Source organism: Sus scrofa, chromosome 12 (genome assembly GCF_054392235.1).
Source record: "Sus scrofa isolate SSC_HxYL_T2T_F1_AM1 chromosome 12, Sscrofa_HxYL_maternal_Yorkshire_Landrace_v2.0, whole genome shotgun sequence".
Taxonomy (NCBI): Eukaryota; Metazoa; Chordata; class Mammalia; order Artiodactyla; family Suidae; genus Sus; species Sus scrofa.
The window spans coordinates 11,397,390-11,414,124 of NC_139394.1; the positions used below are offsets into that span (position 1 = coordinate 11,397,390).

General features: G+C 43.8%; 1 protein-coding gene across 8 annotated transcripts in view; it reads left to right on the forward strand.

Moving 5' to 3' along the window:
* ABCA9 (ATP binding cassette subfamily A member 9) overlaps positions 1-16,735 on the forward strand; it is a 64,490-nt gene that overhangs the window by 41,983 nt on the left and 5,772 nt on the right. For all 8 annotated transcript variants that reach the window (XM_013980819.3, XM_021068115.2, XM_084983868.1 and 5 more), the window contains 13 exons: positions 3,199-3,306; positions 4,367-4,540; positions 4,741-4,854; positions 5,012-5,131; positions 7,448-7,516; positions 7,996-8,087; positions 9,283-9,403; positions 10,216-10,333; positions 11,026-11,117; positions 13,226-13,386; positions 14,742-14,817; positions 14,888-14,982; positions 16,555-16,674. In XM_013980819.3, coding sequence (XP_013836273.3) covers positions 3,199-3,306; positions 4,367-4,540; positions 4,741-4,854; positions 5,012-5,131; positions 7,448-7,516; positions 7,996-8,087; positions 9,283-9,403; positions 10,216-10,333; positions 11,026-11,117; positions 13,226-13,386; positions 14,742-14,817; positions 14,888-14,982; positions 16,555-16,674 — 1,460 coding nt within the window. The remainder of the gene's footprint in view (positions 1-3,198; positions 3,307-4,366; positions 4,541-4,740; positions 4,855-5,011; positions 5,132-7,447; positions 7,517-7,995; positions 8,088-9,282; positions 9,404-10,215; positions 10,334-11,025; positions 11,118-13,225; positions 13,387-14,741; positions 14,818-14,887; positions 14,983-16,554; positions 16,675-16,735) is intronic.

Consider the following 16,735-nt stretch of genomic DNA (forward strand, 5'->3'; position numbering starts at 1 on the left):
AGGCCACACCTGCAACCTACACCACAGCTGCAACCTACACCACAGCTCACAGCAATGCCAGATCCTTAACCCACCAAGAGAGGCCAGGAATCGAACCCTCATCCTCATGAATACTAGTTAGGTTCATTGCCACGGAGCTGCAACAGGAACTCCGGGTCTCTTTTTGTTATGAAGAATTATTCCAGGAGTTCCCATCATGGCGCAGTGGTTAACGAATCCGACTAGGAACCATGAGGTTGCGGGTTTGGTCCCTGCCCTTGCTCAGTGGGTTAAGGATCCGGCGTTGCCGTGAGCTGTGGTGTAGGTTGCAGACTCGGCTCGGATCCCACGTTGCTGTGGCTCTGGCGTAGGCCGGTGGCTACAGCTCCGATTCGACCCCTAGCCTGGGAACCTCCATATGCCGCAGGAGCGGCCCAAGAAATAGCAATAACAACAACAACAACAACAACAACAACAAAAGACAAAAAAAAAAAAATAATTATTCCAGTGCTGGAGTCCCCTGTTGACCTACCAGTTAAGGATTCAGCATTGTCACTGTTGTGGCTTGAGTTTGAGCCCTGGCCTGGGAACTTCTACAAGGTGTGGGTGCAGCCAGAAAAAAAAAAAAAAAAAAAATTCCAGTGCTGTCCAAAGCTTCTTACCCAATTTAAACACTGCAGGGTCAGCTATGGCCTCGGACGTGGACCAGGGTGGGTTGTTGGTGATACAGTTTGTTCTTTCCTTCCCTTTAACAGTCTAACATCTTGGAGAAGAAAGGATAGTGAATCTTTCTCCGGAAACCCCTTTATTCTCCCTTCTGAGTAAAATGCTGGGGGTTCTGGAAGCGGAGAAGGATAGAGAGATCAAGAGAGAAAGAAATGGTGCTGAGGGCCCATCCCTGCTTCCTCTAGTTGTCGCTGCTCCTGGTAGCTTCTCCTTATGTGGGCACCACTGTCTAGATGACCCGTGTGATTGCTCGGGGTAGTGTTTAGCGTCAACCCCAGTCCCTTCTGTAGATGAAGACACACTCAATGCTGCAGAGTACAATTCCCCTTGGGCTCCGCAGAGACGTCCACACTGTCCGGCTTTCTCCAGTTTCTCCTGCTCACTGTGGGACCTGCCATCACCGTGTAGTTTAACAGCTTCTGCCCCTGCATTAGCCTCCGTGCATCTTCAGAAAGAGTTGTGAGAACCAATGAGCGCTTCTTGCACACTCTGACTGCTCCAAAGCTACAGAGGCTTGGGGTAAGATGAAGGTTGCCTGTCTTTTTCCTAAGCATCTTACACCACTGTCCTCTCAAGCCACGTGTCAGCAATCCTTCTTCCTTGTGCGATTTCTAAGGCAGAAACAACTGTCTCCCTGTTCACATGAGGCCCCAATTTACCTTCAATATTTAGATCAATCAAATACTATGTGATTTACATGTATTATTTTATATATCATTTTTCTTTTCTTTTTAGGGCCACACCTGCGGCATATGGAAGTTCCCAGGCTAGGGGTCGAATCGGAGCTACAGCTGCCAGCCTACACCACAGCCACAGCATTGACAGATCTGAGCCGCGTCTGCAACCTACACCTTAGCTTGCAGTAATGCTGGATCCTTAATCCACTGGTCGAGGGGAGGGCTCGAACCTGCATCCTCACAGAGATGATGCCAGGTCCTTAACCCACCGAGCCACAGTGGGAACTCTTCGTTTTTAAATGTCCTAACACAAGTTTGAGCTAGGTGATGGGGTTATGTACACCGTCGTCATCATCATTTTTACACAGCTGAGGAAACTGCAGCACAGAGACGTGTTGATATGTCTCGTTAGCTATTGTCTTTGAAGATACTATTATATGCATAACCAAGAATAGAATGCTCCCAGGAGTGGAGAAAACAACCTGAACTGAGTTCCTGACTTTACAGAGAAGTCTTTGCTGCAAAGTGCTTGCTGTCTCCAGCCGGTCTGACCTCAAGTTCCTATGGAGATACATGCTGTCGGAGTTACCCCTGTTGATTCCCTGAGTCAGCTCCTGGCATGCTTGTACAATCCTGCAAGCCCATTCTCCTTGATTCCAACTCTCAGGGCTTGCTTCTGACCCCCTCAATGACTGCAGCCATCTATCCGAGCGTCCTGGCAACCACCCTGTGTGTTCACACCTGACCACACTACGTGGTTGATATCAAGTGTCTCTGTGGGTCCCTCCGGGCTGAGTTCTCCAAAACTCTGACTGTGGGTGAATGTTATTCAACATGGACACAATAGGTTGTTGATGATCCAAGCTGTGAGTAAGGGGACTGGCTGTTGAGATTAAGTGTGAATTTTCCATTCCCAAAGATCTTCCAAATTTGGGAAATAGACAAGGGTGACCACAGGCCAAATGAGTGAGGTGGTCCTGGGTGCACTGTCTTCCCTTCTGGGGTCTCATTTCCACGTGTGCATCTTTATTCAGGCAGCTTTTACACATTGTAAGAGCTCGAGGACACTAAGTCTTAGAGGGACCATGAGAAGAGAGAAGTAAGGAGATTTCCATGCAGATTTGACCTCAGATGGCCTGCACTGTAGGGAGGCAACAGATCGCAGGTCACGTCAGGCTTCTTGCAGAACCCAAGGTCCTCTTTAACCTGTACAGGATTTCGGTTTTGGTTGTGTTTAAATTCAGTGTTTTATGTGGTGTGCGTGCTGACCATCTTTCTCCAATCCCCATCACAGTTATTTCCTAACATCCACCTGTTCATTCACTTATATCTGCCAGGACTTTGAAGGCATTTGAATTTTCCACTTATGCGTTATGTCAAGCAAGAGAAAGGACCCTTCGAAAATGTTGAACTGAACAGATTTGGCCTCAGTTTCTGAGAGTAGCAAAATAACTCCTCCACTGACAGTCCACAAACTCTGTTGTCTATTAAAACATCCGCCTAAGTGTTGTCCTCATAAAGTTGGGGAGCAGAAGTTTTGTACTTAACCACGCAACATTGTTAACTGTGGCATCTTAGCCCATTCATACTCCTTGGTGGAGCTGGCTTCTTCATGAATAAATCAGGATACAGGTTCAAATGTCCAAGTTGCTGTCACACAGGATCGAAATTGAATGTGGGTACGCAGTTGGAGCTAGGACCTTGGCAAGGGCTTTGGGCGGTCTGAAAGAGTCACTCATTTGAATGATTCAGCTTAGAAAGTACAAATGAAGCATCTGCCCCATTGCCATCAGCTCACTTGTCTGCATGATTTCAGGAGCACATGTCTTACGAGTACGGGTACCTGAGCAACGCCTTCTTCTGGATCCCGGTGGCAGCCTGTTTTACTCCTTACATTGCCCTGAGCAGCATCGGAGACTACAAAGTAAGAAGAGTTGATAAAGTCCTGAGTGTTCTTCATACCCGAGACCCCGTCCCCATCTTACGACCATAGATTTATATGTAGGCAGTGCACCTAATTTTTATGCGTGAAACAATTTAACAAAAGATTGGCACATATGGAAAAAAAGGATATTTTTCCTAAACAAATGTGAGACCTCAGAAAGCATAGCTTAGGAGGTGTCGTCAGTGAACCAGGAACAGCAACCACTGCCTGGCACGTCCCTGAGCCCTTTGTTTATAGCCACTTACCCACTGGCATAATCACATCCCCTCAGGGATGGTTTCCACTTTCTGCTAAACAGCCCTGACCAGCTCACCAGAGTAGTCTGGTTTATGGTTGGAAAAGACTGTCCCTTTAAAGCTTCATTGTTGTGGGGATGTTCTAAAAATGTAAAGAGTCCATGATAGTTCATTTCTGCCTCTTCATGTTACCTCTGTGCCATGAAAAGTTCCTTTCTTAGGTCTCCGTATTCTTAGCACCATCAGAGGACCCCCTTTGTGCTGCTGAGCCTTGTGAAAGTTCAGGAGATATTGTTGGTGGACTTGAATTAATTTCAATTTATTCTGCTCTTAAACTATCCCTCTCTCTAAGCAATTTCTCCCATGAGCAATGAAATAAAATGCCAGTTATAAGTGCACGATTTATATGCAGCATAAAACTTAAGATTCTCATAAGAAACTGTAAACATACACCTGTCAAAATGTTGTGCAGTTGGCAAGTTGTCGTAGACTCAGAGGGAACAGTAGCTTTGTAAAGGAAAGAACAGGCATCTTCTCATTGAGGCCATGCTCAGTCCTTCTGTGATGGAAAGTGAGCTAGCTCATTTGGTGCTTTTCCCTATAGACAATGAGGTCGTCATGTGGCTTGCAGCATTATGAATGTTCCTGGAATAGGAGCGTGGCCAGTGACGGCGTCATTTGCTAACTCACATAATACATAAAAGAGATGTAAAGAAAATTAATGCTCTTGTGATTACCTATTCGCAATATTTCAAGCCTCAGCTATTCAGGACCTTTTAATGATTGTTCTGTTTCTTTATCAGAAAAAAGCTTACTCCCAGCTACGGATTTCAGGCCTCTATCCTTCCGCTTACTGGTTTGGACAGGCGCTGGTGGACATCCCACTGTACTTCCTGATCCTGCTTCTAATGCAAATAATGGATTACATTTTTAGCCCAGATGAGATTATATTTATAATTCAAAACTTGTCAGTTCAGGTAAGTGGCAAAAGTTATTGAATGGCTTCATTAGACGACTTGTCATGAATGCGGTAGCATTCTTAATATTAAACCACATATTAAACCAAAAAACTTCAGACCGCCTTCGTTATAGCCAAGTTTTGGAAAATTGAGGTGTAAGTATGAATAGCTTCTTAGATGGCATTTACCTAAGGCAGCTTTGATGTTGCTGTTTTCAGATCCTGTGTAGTATTGGATATGTCTCCTCTCTTGTTTTCTTGACATACGTGATTTCATTCATTTTCCGCAACGGGAGAAAAAACAGTGGCATTTGGTCATTTTTCTTCTTAATTGTAAGTATGCACACAGTGTATATTCTTGTATTTTTAAGTCAGTTTTAATAATTCTAAGAACATGCATTTTCATCGTTTTCCTAGGAATAGTGGCAAATTGATATCGCCGTCAGGCTGTTAATACTTCAGTGAAACTATGCTCTCGTTTTATTTTTAGATCACCATCTTCTCCATAGTTGCCATCGATCTCAGCGAGTACGGATTTCTAGGGCTATTTCTCTGCACCATATTAATACCACCCTTCACCCTGATTGGCTCTCTATTCATTTTCTCCGAGGTAAGTAAGTACACTCTGCCCTAGGGTTAGGAAATGGGTTGCCACTGGAGAAAGCCTTGGATATTGTAAAATGTAAGTAGAGTCTTTAGCTGTGCAATGTTCGACATCTCTGGCTTCAGAAAGCTAATTCAGGAGTTCCCGTGATGGCTCGGTGGTTAACGAACCCGACTAGGATCCACAAGGATGTAAGTTCAATCCATGGCCTTGAACAGTGGGTTAAGGATCTGGCATTGCTGTGAGCTGTGGTGTAGGTTGCAGACGTGGCTTGAATCCCACGTTGCTGCGGCTGTGGCGTAGGCCAGCGGCTGTAGCTCTGATTCCACCCTTAGCCTGAGAACCACCATATGCCACATGTGTGGCCCTAAAAAGACACACACACACAAAAAAAAGAAGAAGAAGAAGAGAAAGAAAGAAAGCAAATTCATGTACCACAGGCAAGGGTCACGTTCTCATTCAATAAGGAGCCCTGTTGTGGTTTATGAGGTTCTAAAGCAACTCCACAGTAAAAGAATTTTACATGCCTCATAACTCTTATTCCTGACCCTACTGGAAGCCTGAAGAGATGGCTTTTTTGGGTTAATTTTGGACCTGTTGGGTTTAAGTTTCCTGATAGACATGCACTAGGAAATGGCAAGTGGCTGGTTGGGTGTATGAGTCTGAAATAGAGCGTGTGCAGTTACGGTTCTGCGGAGTTTGGAACTAAAGCTAAATACTTGAGATTCATATCCTTATAGATGATATTTATTTTAAGCCCTGACATTAGATAAGACAATCTACAGAGCAAGTATTAGTAGAATGACTTGGGTGTGAACTCCAAAATTTAAAGATCAGGAAGAGGAGGAGTTTGCAGATCAATTTGAGGAGCCTATGAGGTGCGAGAAAAAAATGGGGGGAATTAATGTGCTAGAAACTCTTCTCAGAAGCCCCTCTTTTTTTTTTGTCTTTTTGTCTTTTTAGGGCTGCACCCATGGCATACAGAGATTCCCAGGCTAGGGGTTGAATCAGAGCTACAGCTGCCAGCCTACCCCACAGCCACAGCAACGCCAGATCCGAGCTGTATCTGTGACCTACACCACAACTCATGGCAATGCCAGATCCTTAACCCACTGAGCGAGGCCAGGGATTGAACCCACAACGTCATGGTTCCTAGTCGAATTCATTTCTGCTGCACCACGATGGGAATTTCAAAGCCCCTCCTAAACACCCAAAATACCAGTACCTACGGATGTGTGCCAGATGGCAATAAAAAAATGTTTCCAAAAGGAGAGAGTGATTCATCAAACGAGAGGTCCTAAAAGGAGACAACTGAGAAGAGACTATTGGATTTGACCAATGGGAGTCATTGGTGATACTAACAAGACATTTAGTGAAAGGGTGGATACAAAAGCCTAAGAAAAGTGAGCTTAGTAGAGAACCTGAGGCTGCGGGGTAGTGCTGTGGATGTGGACACATATTCTGGGAGTTTTTCTAAAAGGGTACCAAAGAAATGGAAAAGTGGATGGATAAAAATAGATTTTGGTTGAAGAGGGGAGACACATTCGAATGTATCTGGCTCGTTACTGCTGAGCCAACTGGAGCCACAGGAACTCCAAGGAGTGCGGAGTCTAAGCTCAGAATGAAGAAGGGTGGTACATGAGGGGGGTTAAGGGCACTGAAGATGTGGTGGGTTTGGTGGTTTGGAGGTTCATCCATGCTAAATCATACAGAAAGGATGCCCGAGGAAGGAAGCTGGTGAAATAAAATACGAGGGCACACTGGGCACAGACGGGGGCCTGAAGTTGACTTTGGATGTGACCTAGTTCTTAGAAGCGCGGGAATGAAGCATTTAGGGAACAAGATCATCTGAAATGACATCAGGGTCCTGGCAAATCATCTGATATTAAAAAAAAAAAATCTTTTTTAGATGGTGGATAGCTGTGATGGCTAGAGATTTATTACACGGGCTTTAAAGAAAAGTCTTGAGAAATATGTAGCTCAATAAACAAAATTTGGGGAGTTCCCATGGTGGCGCGGTGGAAACGAATCCGACTTATATCCATGAGGATTCGGGTTTGATCCGTGAGATGTGGGTGTAGGTCGGCAGACATGGCTCAGATCCTGTGTTGCTGTGGCTGTGGCACAGGCCAGCAGCTACAACACTGATTCGACCCCCTAGCCTGGGAACTTCCATATGCCACAGGTGTGGCTCTAAAAAGCAAAAAAAAAAAAAAACAAAAAAAAACAGAGAACTCTGGCAAGGTTATTGAATGGACACTATTTTCTGTGAGAAGCAATCTGCAAAGTTCACCTAAACATACTGTGCCTCTCGTTTTGCAGATATCTCCTGACTCGATGGATTATTTGGGAGCTTCAGAACAGCAAATTGTATTTCTGGCATTGCTAATAGTAAGAGGACATTTTCATTTAAATGTTTTTGCATGAGGGGATGCATTTGTATGCTGTGCATTAGGTTAAAATTTTAATTTTGTCTCTTAAAATTTCCTCACTTTAGGCATCTGAAGCAACACACACACACACACACACACACACACACACACACACACACACACACACACACAACAGAGGCATTAAAATCTGGACCACTATCTTAATAATACAGATCACTGAGTGGGAAGCCCAGACTCTCAATGGCATGGCTAATACGAATGTCTACTTACTCCTGCTATTTCTGTCAGGGTTTCTCTTATGAGCAGTCAAGCTAACCATGAGAGTTTCATAGGATATTAAATCCATTATCTTTCCATCTTGTGAAAATGTTGTCAGGTACTTAAAAATTTTGCACATGATCAAACTCCTTAAATCAATTCCAGTATGGAAATTATTGTTTTTCCGGTGATGCTAATCTTTTATTTTTTTCTCCTCAGCCTTACCTTCATTTTTTCATTTTCCTCTTTGTTCTACGATGTCTGGAAATGAACTTTAGGAAGAAGTCAATGAGAAAGGATCCCGTGTTCAGGTTAAGACAATTCAAATAGAATTTCATGTTTTGTTTTAATATTCATTGTTTAAAGACATTTTAATATGCCCAATTAATTGAGTAAAAAGTACTGTGTAGGATCGTTTTTAAGGGACTGTGTAGCATACATAATTCATGGTTCTTTAAGGAGTTTACAATCTAGAGAGAGAAGCCACATTAGCACACATATGACAACTGAAAAATGAAGGCATGCCATCATTTCATTGACAGATGAGAAGAAAGTTATATCCAAGAGGTAGAATCTTTAAAATAATGAGTAAGTATAGGTAAGCAACTGGGTAAAGATAGCCAATCCAGGAAGGAGGAATAGACTCTGCAAAAGGACAAAAGTTGAAATAAATAACACCTTCCTATCGATTTGAGAGGCAGCGGGAATGCTCTTGAAGCTTGTGTTGAAGGTTAATGGAAAATTCAATTGAAACTATAGCTATTGGAGGGTCTTTCAATAGGGAAGCATAGGGAAGGTTCGCAAGTTACATAATGGGAAACAAAGACAGGTGTGCTTTGCAAACCTTGCCTACCTCACAGGACACGAGTCCAGCTCAGTCCAGTGTAGGCAGTAGAGCAGGAAAGTGACAAGATGACAGCCCTGTTTTAGGAGATCAGCTGAGAGCAGTAATTTGGGACAGCATGAGGGAGAGAGACGCAGTCAGCAGTAATCAGTAGTGTGGGAGGATAAGGAAAGAACTGGCTGGGTAGCAGCCGGGGAAAAGGGATTCTGACGCTTAATCCCAAGCAGTAGCAGTGCCCAGGTACTGGTGATTATATGTCCTGGGTTTTCTAGGACATGTCTCTGATTCTAAATGTTTCGATCCATTGTTGTCATGGAGCCTTCAGAATTCCAAAGTAGCTGTATCAAAATTACAGTTCTTAGTTTCCTTTCACGTGGAACTCTGCCTCAAAAATCCTTGTTTTATTATTTAAAGACGTCACGACGGATAAGTAGAATTAAGCTTATGCAAAAATCCAGGATGATATAAAAGCAGCATCATTTGAATCACGGATGGAAACTAGCCTGTTTGAAAGGCCAACGCTGTAGAGGAGAAAGGTGGAGAATAGCTTCTGCTCACAGTCCCTCAATCCACTCAAAAAACTAAGAGCCGTATATACGAAATTTATTATTTTTGCTCCAGGTTTTACAACTGGAAACCTGATGGTAATGTTTTGATTTTAGAATTTCACCAAGAGGCAGCAGTGTTTTTCCAAACCCAGAAAAACCCGACGGAGAGGATGAAGATGTCCAGATGGAAAGAATAAAAACAGCAAATGCTGTGACAGTCCCAGATTCTGATGAGGTAGAACTGCTAAAAGTGTGTCTCACATAACTGTAGCTGTCAGAGAAAGTGAACCACTTTGTAGTCTTACTTTTTCAAAAACACTAAAGTTTCTTCCGTCGTCGTTACCCCTATAGCGCATTATTTGGCTTCTCTAAATATGCCCCCAAAGGGAAGAGAACTAAGGAAAAACACCACACAAACACCCCCACACACACACATATCCAAGAGTTGTTCATTTATTTTTCAGAGTCATAGGTTTTGCAAGTAAAACTAATTATTACAAGATCTGAGTAAGACTTTGTGAGTTTTATAAACTGAGTAGAGCTTGCTGCAAGCAGTTCACAGAGGGTTCATCGGAGAGGTGTGCACATTTGTGTGCATGCGTGTGTCTGTGTGTTGTGTGTGTCTGTGTATGAGTGCGTTTGTGTGCAGCTCATCCTCTTATTGGTTGGATGACCTTGGGCAAGTCATTTATCCTCTTTGTGACTTAGCTGCCTTGCCTGCAACATGACGTTAGTGATGAGCCTCGCGTGTTGTATGTGTGTGAGTGTGTTGTGCAAGTGTGTGTGTCTCCACAGATATCTTGGTGGGTGGCTGTCTCTCTTCCAGCTCTCTCAGGAAGAACAAGCACAGAGGACATGGGACAGTACAGATGTGCTTTCCATACAGGAAGAGCGGTTGGGCGGGTTTGCTTGGAAACGGGTTTCTAGGGGAATGGTTGGTTTGATTCATGGTACTGAACAGAGAAAAATCTGGTCCTAGGGAGTCTGGGGCACTTGCTCATTTCAAGGTGAGAATGAAGCCCCATGGGTATTTCCTTGTCGTTACAGAAACCAGTTATTATCGCCAGCTGTCTACGGAAGGAATATGCAGGCAAAAAGAGAAACTGCTTTGCCAGGAGGAAGAAGAAAGTAGCCACAAGAAATATCTCTTTCTGTGTTAAAAAAGGTTGGAAGCAGTAGTTCTGTTAGCAGAGCCATCCTGCCCCCTGAAGATGAGGTCTTTTGAAGGCGCTAATACCATCTGAATCTGGGGCCATCTACTGATCAACAGGAATGGCAGCCCCCTCATGAGCAGGCTAAGGCTGATCCACCCTATTGAAAAGTTTCAGTTAATTCTAATGTCTTTCTTTGCATAGGAAGACAGTTATGTCTGTTCTGTTCAAACAAACAGAAAAGAGTAATAATAAGAACAATGACCAAAAAAAGGAGGCAGTCTTTCTGTTAGGAAAGATGGATTTTAAAGCCATATAATCAATTTCACAACAGGGGGTACCCCCCACCCCCAGACGGGAAATCGCTGGGGGTACCTAACAGCAGCAGTGCACACTCTGCATTCTAACAAAGAGCCCATGTTGGGGAGTGTTGGTTCCCTGCAACAAAGCAACATTAGTTTCAAACTGCAGCTCATCCTCTTATTGGTTGGATAACCGTGGGCAAGTCATTTATCCTCTTTGTGACTTAGTTGCCTTGCCTGCAACATGAAGTTAGTGATGACCCTCGCGTGTTGTATGTGTGAAGAATAAATGAAGTCTAGAGTGAATTTGACGAGTTTGACACATGGCAAACCCTGAAATAGTATTTATTCTATCTTGTAATAATTTGTGGTTATAATTCTGTGACCATACCTGTTTCTTTCAGGTGAAGTCATAGGGCTCTTAGGACACAATGGAGCAGGTAAAAGTACAACTATTAAGATGATAACTGGAGACACAAAGCCAACTGTGGGGCAGGTCAGTAAAACACAGAACTGTGGTTATTAATGCTGCCTGGAACAAACATCTTACAAGGACGGCCTTAAAATTACATAGATGGTCCTTTCTTTCTTTCTTTTGGCCATACCTGCAGCATGTGGAAGTTCCCAGGCCAGGAATTGAACACAATCCTGGAAGTTTCCAGGGTCGCATCACAGCAGCAACCAGAGCCGCTGTAATGACAACACCAGATCCTTAACTGGCTGTGCCACAGGAACGCCGAGATGGTCCCTTCTTATTTATCAATATAATTTATGCATTGAATGAGAGGATTAATTAAAAATTTCTCCCCTTAATTCCACAAATAGTTAAGTGCTAAAAGGGGCTACATGTTAAGTATACTATGTCTTTTATTGAATGAAAAATAGAGGCATCAACAAGACATATTTTGGTAAATAAAGCCAAACACGAGCTTTATTCACGGTCAAAGATCTTTGGGTTTTGTTTTTGTTTTTTGTTTGTTTTGTTTTGTTTTTTGACTTATGTGTTTGAGAACTAGTTGAATTGAATGATTCAAGATCCAGGGCTTGTTCAGAAAATAGAGATCATAGGTTAAAGAAACATTACCTAAATTCCAAAGCAAAAGCTAGAATCGTATTTGAAGACCACGTGGTGGTGTGTCTAGGACAAGTTGTGTAAAATAATGGACAGAGGACCAGAGTGCTTCAGCTTTGAAGGGGAGATGCTACTGACATTTGACAGAAGGTCAAGGCCAGAGAGAGTGTTTGCAAAGAGGAGAGGCTGCACAGAGGTTTCCTGCATTAGCTTCCCATTTCTGCTCTCACCTCACATGCAGCCAGAGTGGTCCTTAAAAAAGGCAAATGAGGTCATGTCATTATCCTGCTTATAACCCTTCAGTTAGAAGTGATTCAGCATCTTTACTGTGGCTGCAAAAGGCCCTGTAAGAGCTGGGAGCGTTTTTCACACCATGGCCCCTGCTCACACCCCCTGCTCACATCAGCTCCCACTGGCCTCTGGTTGTTTTCCCATTGTAAGATCTTCAGGTTTGTTTTTCTGGTGGCTGGAGAGCTCTTCCTTTGGTTCTTTAGGTGTTTGGTTATCTCCTTCTCATCACCTTAAAATTTATGTCCCCAAAAGGCCTTTCCCTCGTTACACTAGGTGCTAAGTTGTCTCCTCCTTTTCAGCATCCTGATTGCCTTGAAAGCATTAAGCTGGAGCTGTCATTCCTTCATGTCTGTGTTTATTGTTTATTTTCTTTCTCTAGATTGAAAGTTCTGTGAGGCAAGGTTAGCAAGGTCTCTCCTCCTTTGTCCTGGAGAGAGATGATGTAGCAGCAAGGTCAAGGGCTCGGATGTGGAAGGGCGATCCCAGTTTCAGCTCCCAGAGTTACCATGTGTGACCTCCTGTAGTTTCCTACATCTGTGCACATGTCCATTCATATATGAAACAGGGATGATCAAACAAATACCTCAGCCATCTAGGGTTTTTCTAAGGCTAAAGCAATTCAAAACATATAAAATGTAAGCACGGGCACACATGTTACCTGTTATTATGATTATATCGCACAGTATCTGGCTCATACAAATAATAAACGCCCTCATGTGTGGACTGCTTCCTATGTGTCAGACTGGAGTTCCGGATTTCTCAGGCTTCACACCGATGACATTTTGGACCAGGTTATTTTTATTGTGAGGGGCTGTCCTGGGCATTGCAGGCTGTTTAGAAGCACTCGTGGCCTCAACCCACGAGATCCCAGTAGCATCCCAGTGGTGACAACCAAAAATGTCCCCTGACATGGCCAGACATGCCCCAGGAGAGCCCCTGGTGGTGAAGAACTGCCTGATTTAATCCTCCTAATAAACTTGTCAAAATAGATCCTGTACTGTTTTAATATGGGGAACACCAGAACCTTCACCACATTGTCTGTTCCTCTGAATGTCTGGATCAGTAAATGAAGTCCAGCACTGGACATCCAAATGAGCAACCTTGAACTCCCTGGTGGTGATGGACTTGGGAGTAAAGTCTAAACTCTAATGGAGGATGAAGCCACCTGGGGGCTCTGGCTTGGAATTTGAGTTTTCCACCCAGTTTTGGGCAGAATGTGAGAATGAACGTTTTCTCTGCAGGTGCTCCTGAAAGGGAGCAGCGGAGGGGACCCCCTGGGCTTCCTGGGGTACTGTCCCCAGGAGGACGCGCTGTGGCCCAGCCTGACGGTGAAGGAGCATCTGGAGGTGTTCGCCGCCGTGAAGGGGCTGAGGAAAGCGGACGCCGCCGCGGCCATCGCGCGGTACGTGGAGGAGCCGCACCTGTTCTTACCTGAGGGGGACGCGATCCCGTCATACATAATAAGGACGGGAGAGTCTAGCTGATAACTCCACTCTTGGGGGAGAAGATTTCATCCTCTAGACCCCGACGCAGTGTTTTTTCTCATTTAAGCCTGGAGAGGAAAAGGCTACGGATTTTTTTTTTTTTTTTCTGACCTATATAGTTGGTTTGTCATACAGTGTTAGTTTCAGGTGTACAGCAAAATGATTCCATTTATGTACTGCACATAAATTCAGTGTATGTACACATGTGTATTTTCAGACTATTTTCCATTCTAGGTTATTACCAGATATTGAATGTCGTTCCCTGTGTTACACAGTAAATCCTCGTTGCTTATCTGTTTTAGGTATGGTAGTTTATATCTGTTAATCCCATACTCCTAATTTGTCCCCCCACCACCACTTTCCCCTTTGGAAACCATATGTTTGTTTTTTACGTCCGAGTCTGTTTCTGTTTTGTGGGTAGATTCATTTGTATTATTTTTTTCAGATTCCAAGTATGTGACAGCATAAAATATTTGTCTTTATCTGGCTTACTTCACTAAGTGTAATATTCTCTAGGTCCATCCATGTCGTTGCAAATGGCAATATGTCATTCTTATTATGGTTGAGTAATATTCCATGTACCAGTATATCACATCTTCTTAAGCCAGTTGTCTCTTGATGGGTACTTGGGTTGTTTCCATGCCTTGGCTATTGTAAATAATCCTGCTATGAACACAGGCGTGCATGTATCTTTTCAAACTGGAGTTTTCCTCTTTTCTGGGTACATGCCCAGAAGTGGGAATGCTAGGTCATATGGCAGCTCTGTTTTTATTTAATTTTATTTTATTTTTATTCTGTCTTTTTAGGGCTGCACCCTCGGCATATGGAGGTTCCCAGGCTAGGGATCCAGTTGGAGCTACAGCTGCCACCCTACGCCAGAGCCCAAGCTGCATCTGCGACCTACACCACAGCTCACGGCAATGTGAGATCCTTAACCCACTAAGCGAGGTGAGGGATTGAACCTGCAACCTCATATTTCCTAGTCAGATTTGTTTCTGCTGTGCTGTGCCAGAAACTCCCTCTGCTTTTAGTTTTTAAAGGAAACTACACTGTTTGGTTAAGGATTAATGTCAGTACGGAAAGAAGTCATTGAAAATATGTGTTTGGCTGCCATGAAAAGTTCATAAAGTATCCTAGGTAGTTTCAATGTTATGGTCACTGGGCAAGCTCTTAAAAATGTCTCTGCTGTAATGTTTTTCTGGTTTGCCCATTATCCCACACCCATTTCCCTGGAGCCGAGATAATGTGGGTTAATTCACTCTGTTTCCTGCAGGTTGGTGGATGCACTCAAGCTGCAGGACCAGCTGAAGCTCCCCACAAAGGCCTTGTCCGAGGGAATAAAGAGGAAGGTAGGGGCGGGGCTTGGGGCTCCTCTGCGCCCCCACAGGTCAGTGCCAGACACAGTTCCTCTTGTTCCAGCTGTGCTTCACGCTGAGCATCCTGGGAAACCCGTCGGTGGTGCTTCTGGACGAGCCGTCCACGGGGATGGACCCTGAGGGGCAGCAGCAGATGTGGTGAGGGGATGTCAGGAGTAGCCCTGAGGGAATCGATTAGTCCTGTAACAACTGACCTTCAAAATTGTTGTTTGTAACAGATCCCATGGTGAGATTCAGTGAATTTTTTTGTGCTGAAAGGTGTTTTCCCTCCTTTGACTCAATTTATAAATACACCTGAGCAGCTGCTTCACAGTCATCATTGGAAAGTCTGAAATTTAATACTAGGAATGTCCTTAATGCAACAACAAAAATTTTTTAAGTTATTTTTTATATAGTGAAAGATATCCACATTTATATCTGATTAGTGAAAGAAAAAGCACTATGGGGGAGAAAAAGCAAAAGATAATTCTAACAGTTCAAGACTCACTCTAAGAATTTCAGTTTCAGAGTTCCTGTACTGGCTCAGTGGTTAACAAATACGACTAGGAACCATGAGGTTGTGGGTTCCATCCCTGGCCTTGCTCAGTGGGTTAAGGATCCGGCGTTGCCATGAGCTGTGGTATAGGTCGCAGATGTGGCTTGGATCCGGCATTGCTGTGGCTCTGGTTTAGGCCAGCAGCTACAGCTCTGATTGGACCCCTAGCCTGGGAACCTCCATATGCCACAGGAGCGGCCCTAGAAAAGGCAAAAAGACAAAAAAAAAAAAAAAGAATTTCAGTTTCATCTTAGATCTCCCAGGTATGCAAGGCTCATTTTTATGTTCAATCAAATCAATCTATTATTAAGTTTAAAATTTTTGCAGTGTCACCTGATACACAAATTCTTATGGAGGGAAAAATAAATTCCAGTATATTGTGGTTTTTTGCCATAAAAAATGTTCATTTTATTTTTAAAAAATTTTTTATGGAAGTATAGTCGATTTACAATATTGTACTAGTTGCAGGTATACAACATAGTGATTCAAAAATTTTTATAGGTTATACTCAGTGTATTCTTTAATTTATTCTTTACTTTAAGAACATTCTGAAATCTGTCATTTTGTACTTTAGGGAAAATATCATTATTGTCATGCTTTTAAATAAGTTCTTCTCATTCTCTTTCTTCCCACTGCCTTCTCATAAGTATTCTGAAAATCCAGCATCTTTCTTTTTTTTTTTTTTTTTTTTTTTTTTTTTTTGTCTTTTTGCCTTTTCTAGGAGGTTCCCAGGCTAGGGGTCGAATCAGAGCTGCAGCCACCAGCCTACGCCAGAGCCACAGCAACGCGGGATCTGAGCCGCGTCTGCAACCTACACCACAGCTCACTGCAACGCCGGATCGTTAACCCACTGAGCAAGGGCAGGGATTGAACCCGCAACCTCATGGTTCCTAGTCGGATTCGTTAACCACTGTGCCATGACAGGAATTCCCCAGCGTCTTTCTAAACAACCTTGTACCCGATATCATTCTCTATGTTCAGCTCAAGCCGTGGTCTGAATGAAACACTCAAATAGTTTGGTTATTCCTGCGCCTCTGGTCCCTCCAAAGCCCCTTTCTTTATCTAATCTGAATTCACTATTTGTTTCGTATGTGCCGGAGGAACATTTAAACATTGATTTTCTCATTGCCTGGAGCATTTCCACAAATTCACACTTTCCCTCAACCTCACTTTAGGCAGGTGATCCGGGCCACCTTCAAAAACACGGAGAGGGGCGCCCTCCTGACCACGCACTACATGGCCGAGGCCGAGGCCGTGTGTGACCGCGTGGCCATCATGGTGTCCGGAAGGCTGAGGTGGGTGCCCGTCCAAGCCCACACCTGGTCCCCAGGTGTGCTCAGCGCAAAGGCCGTCTCC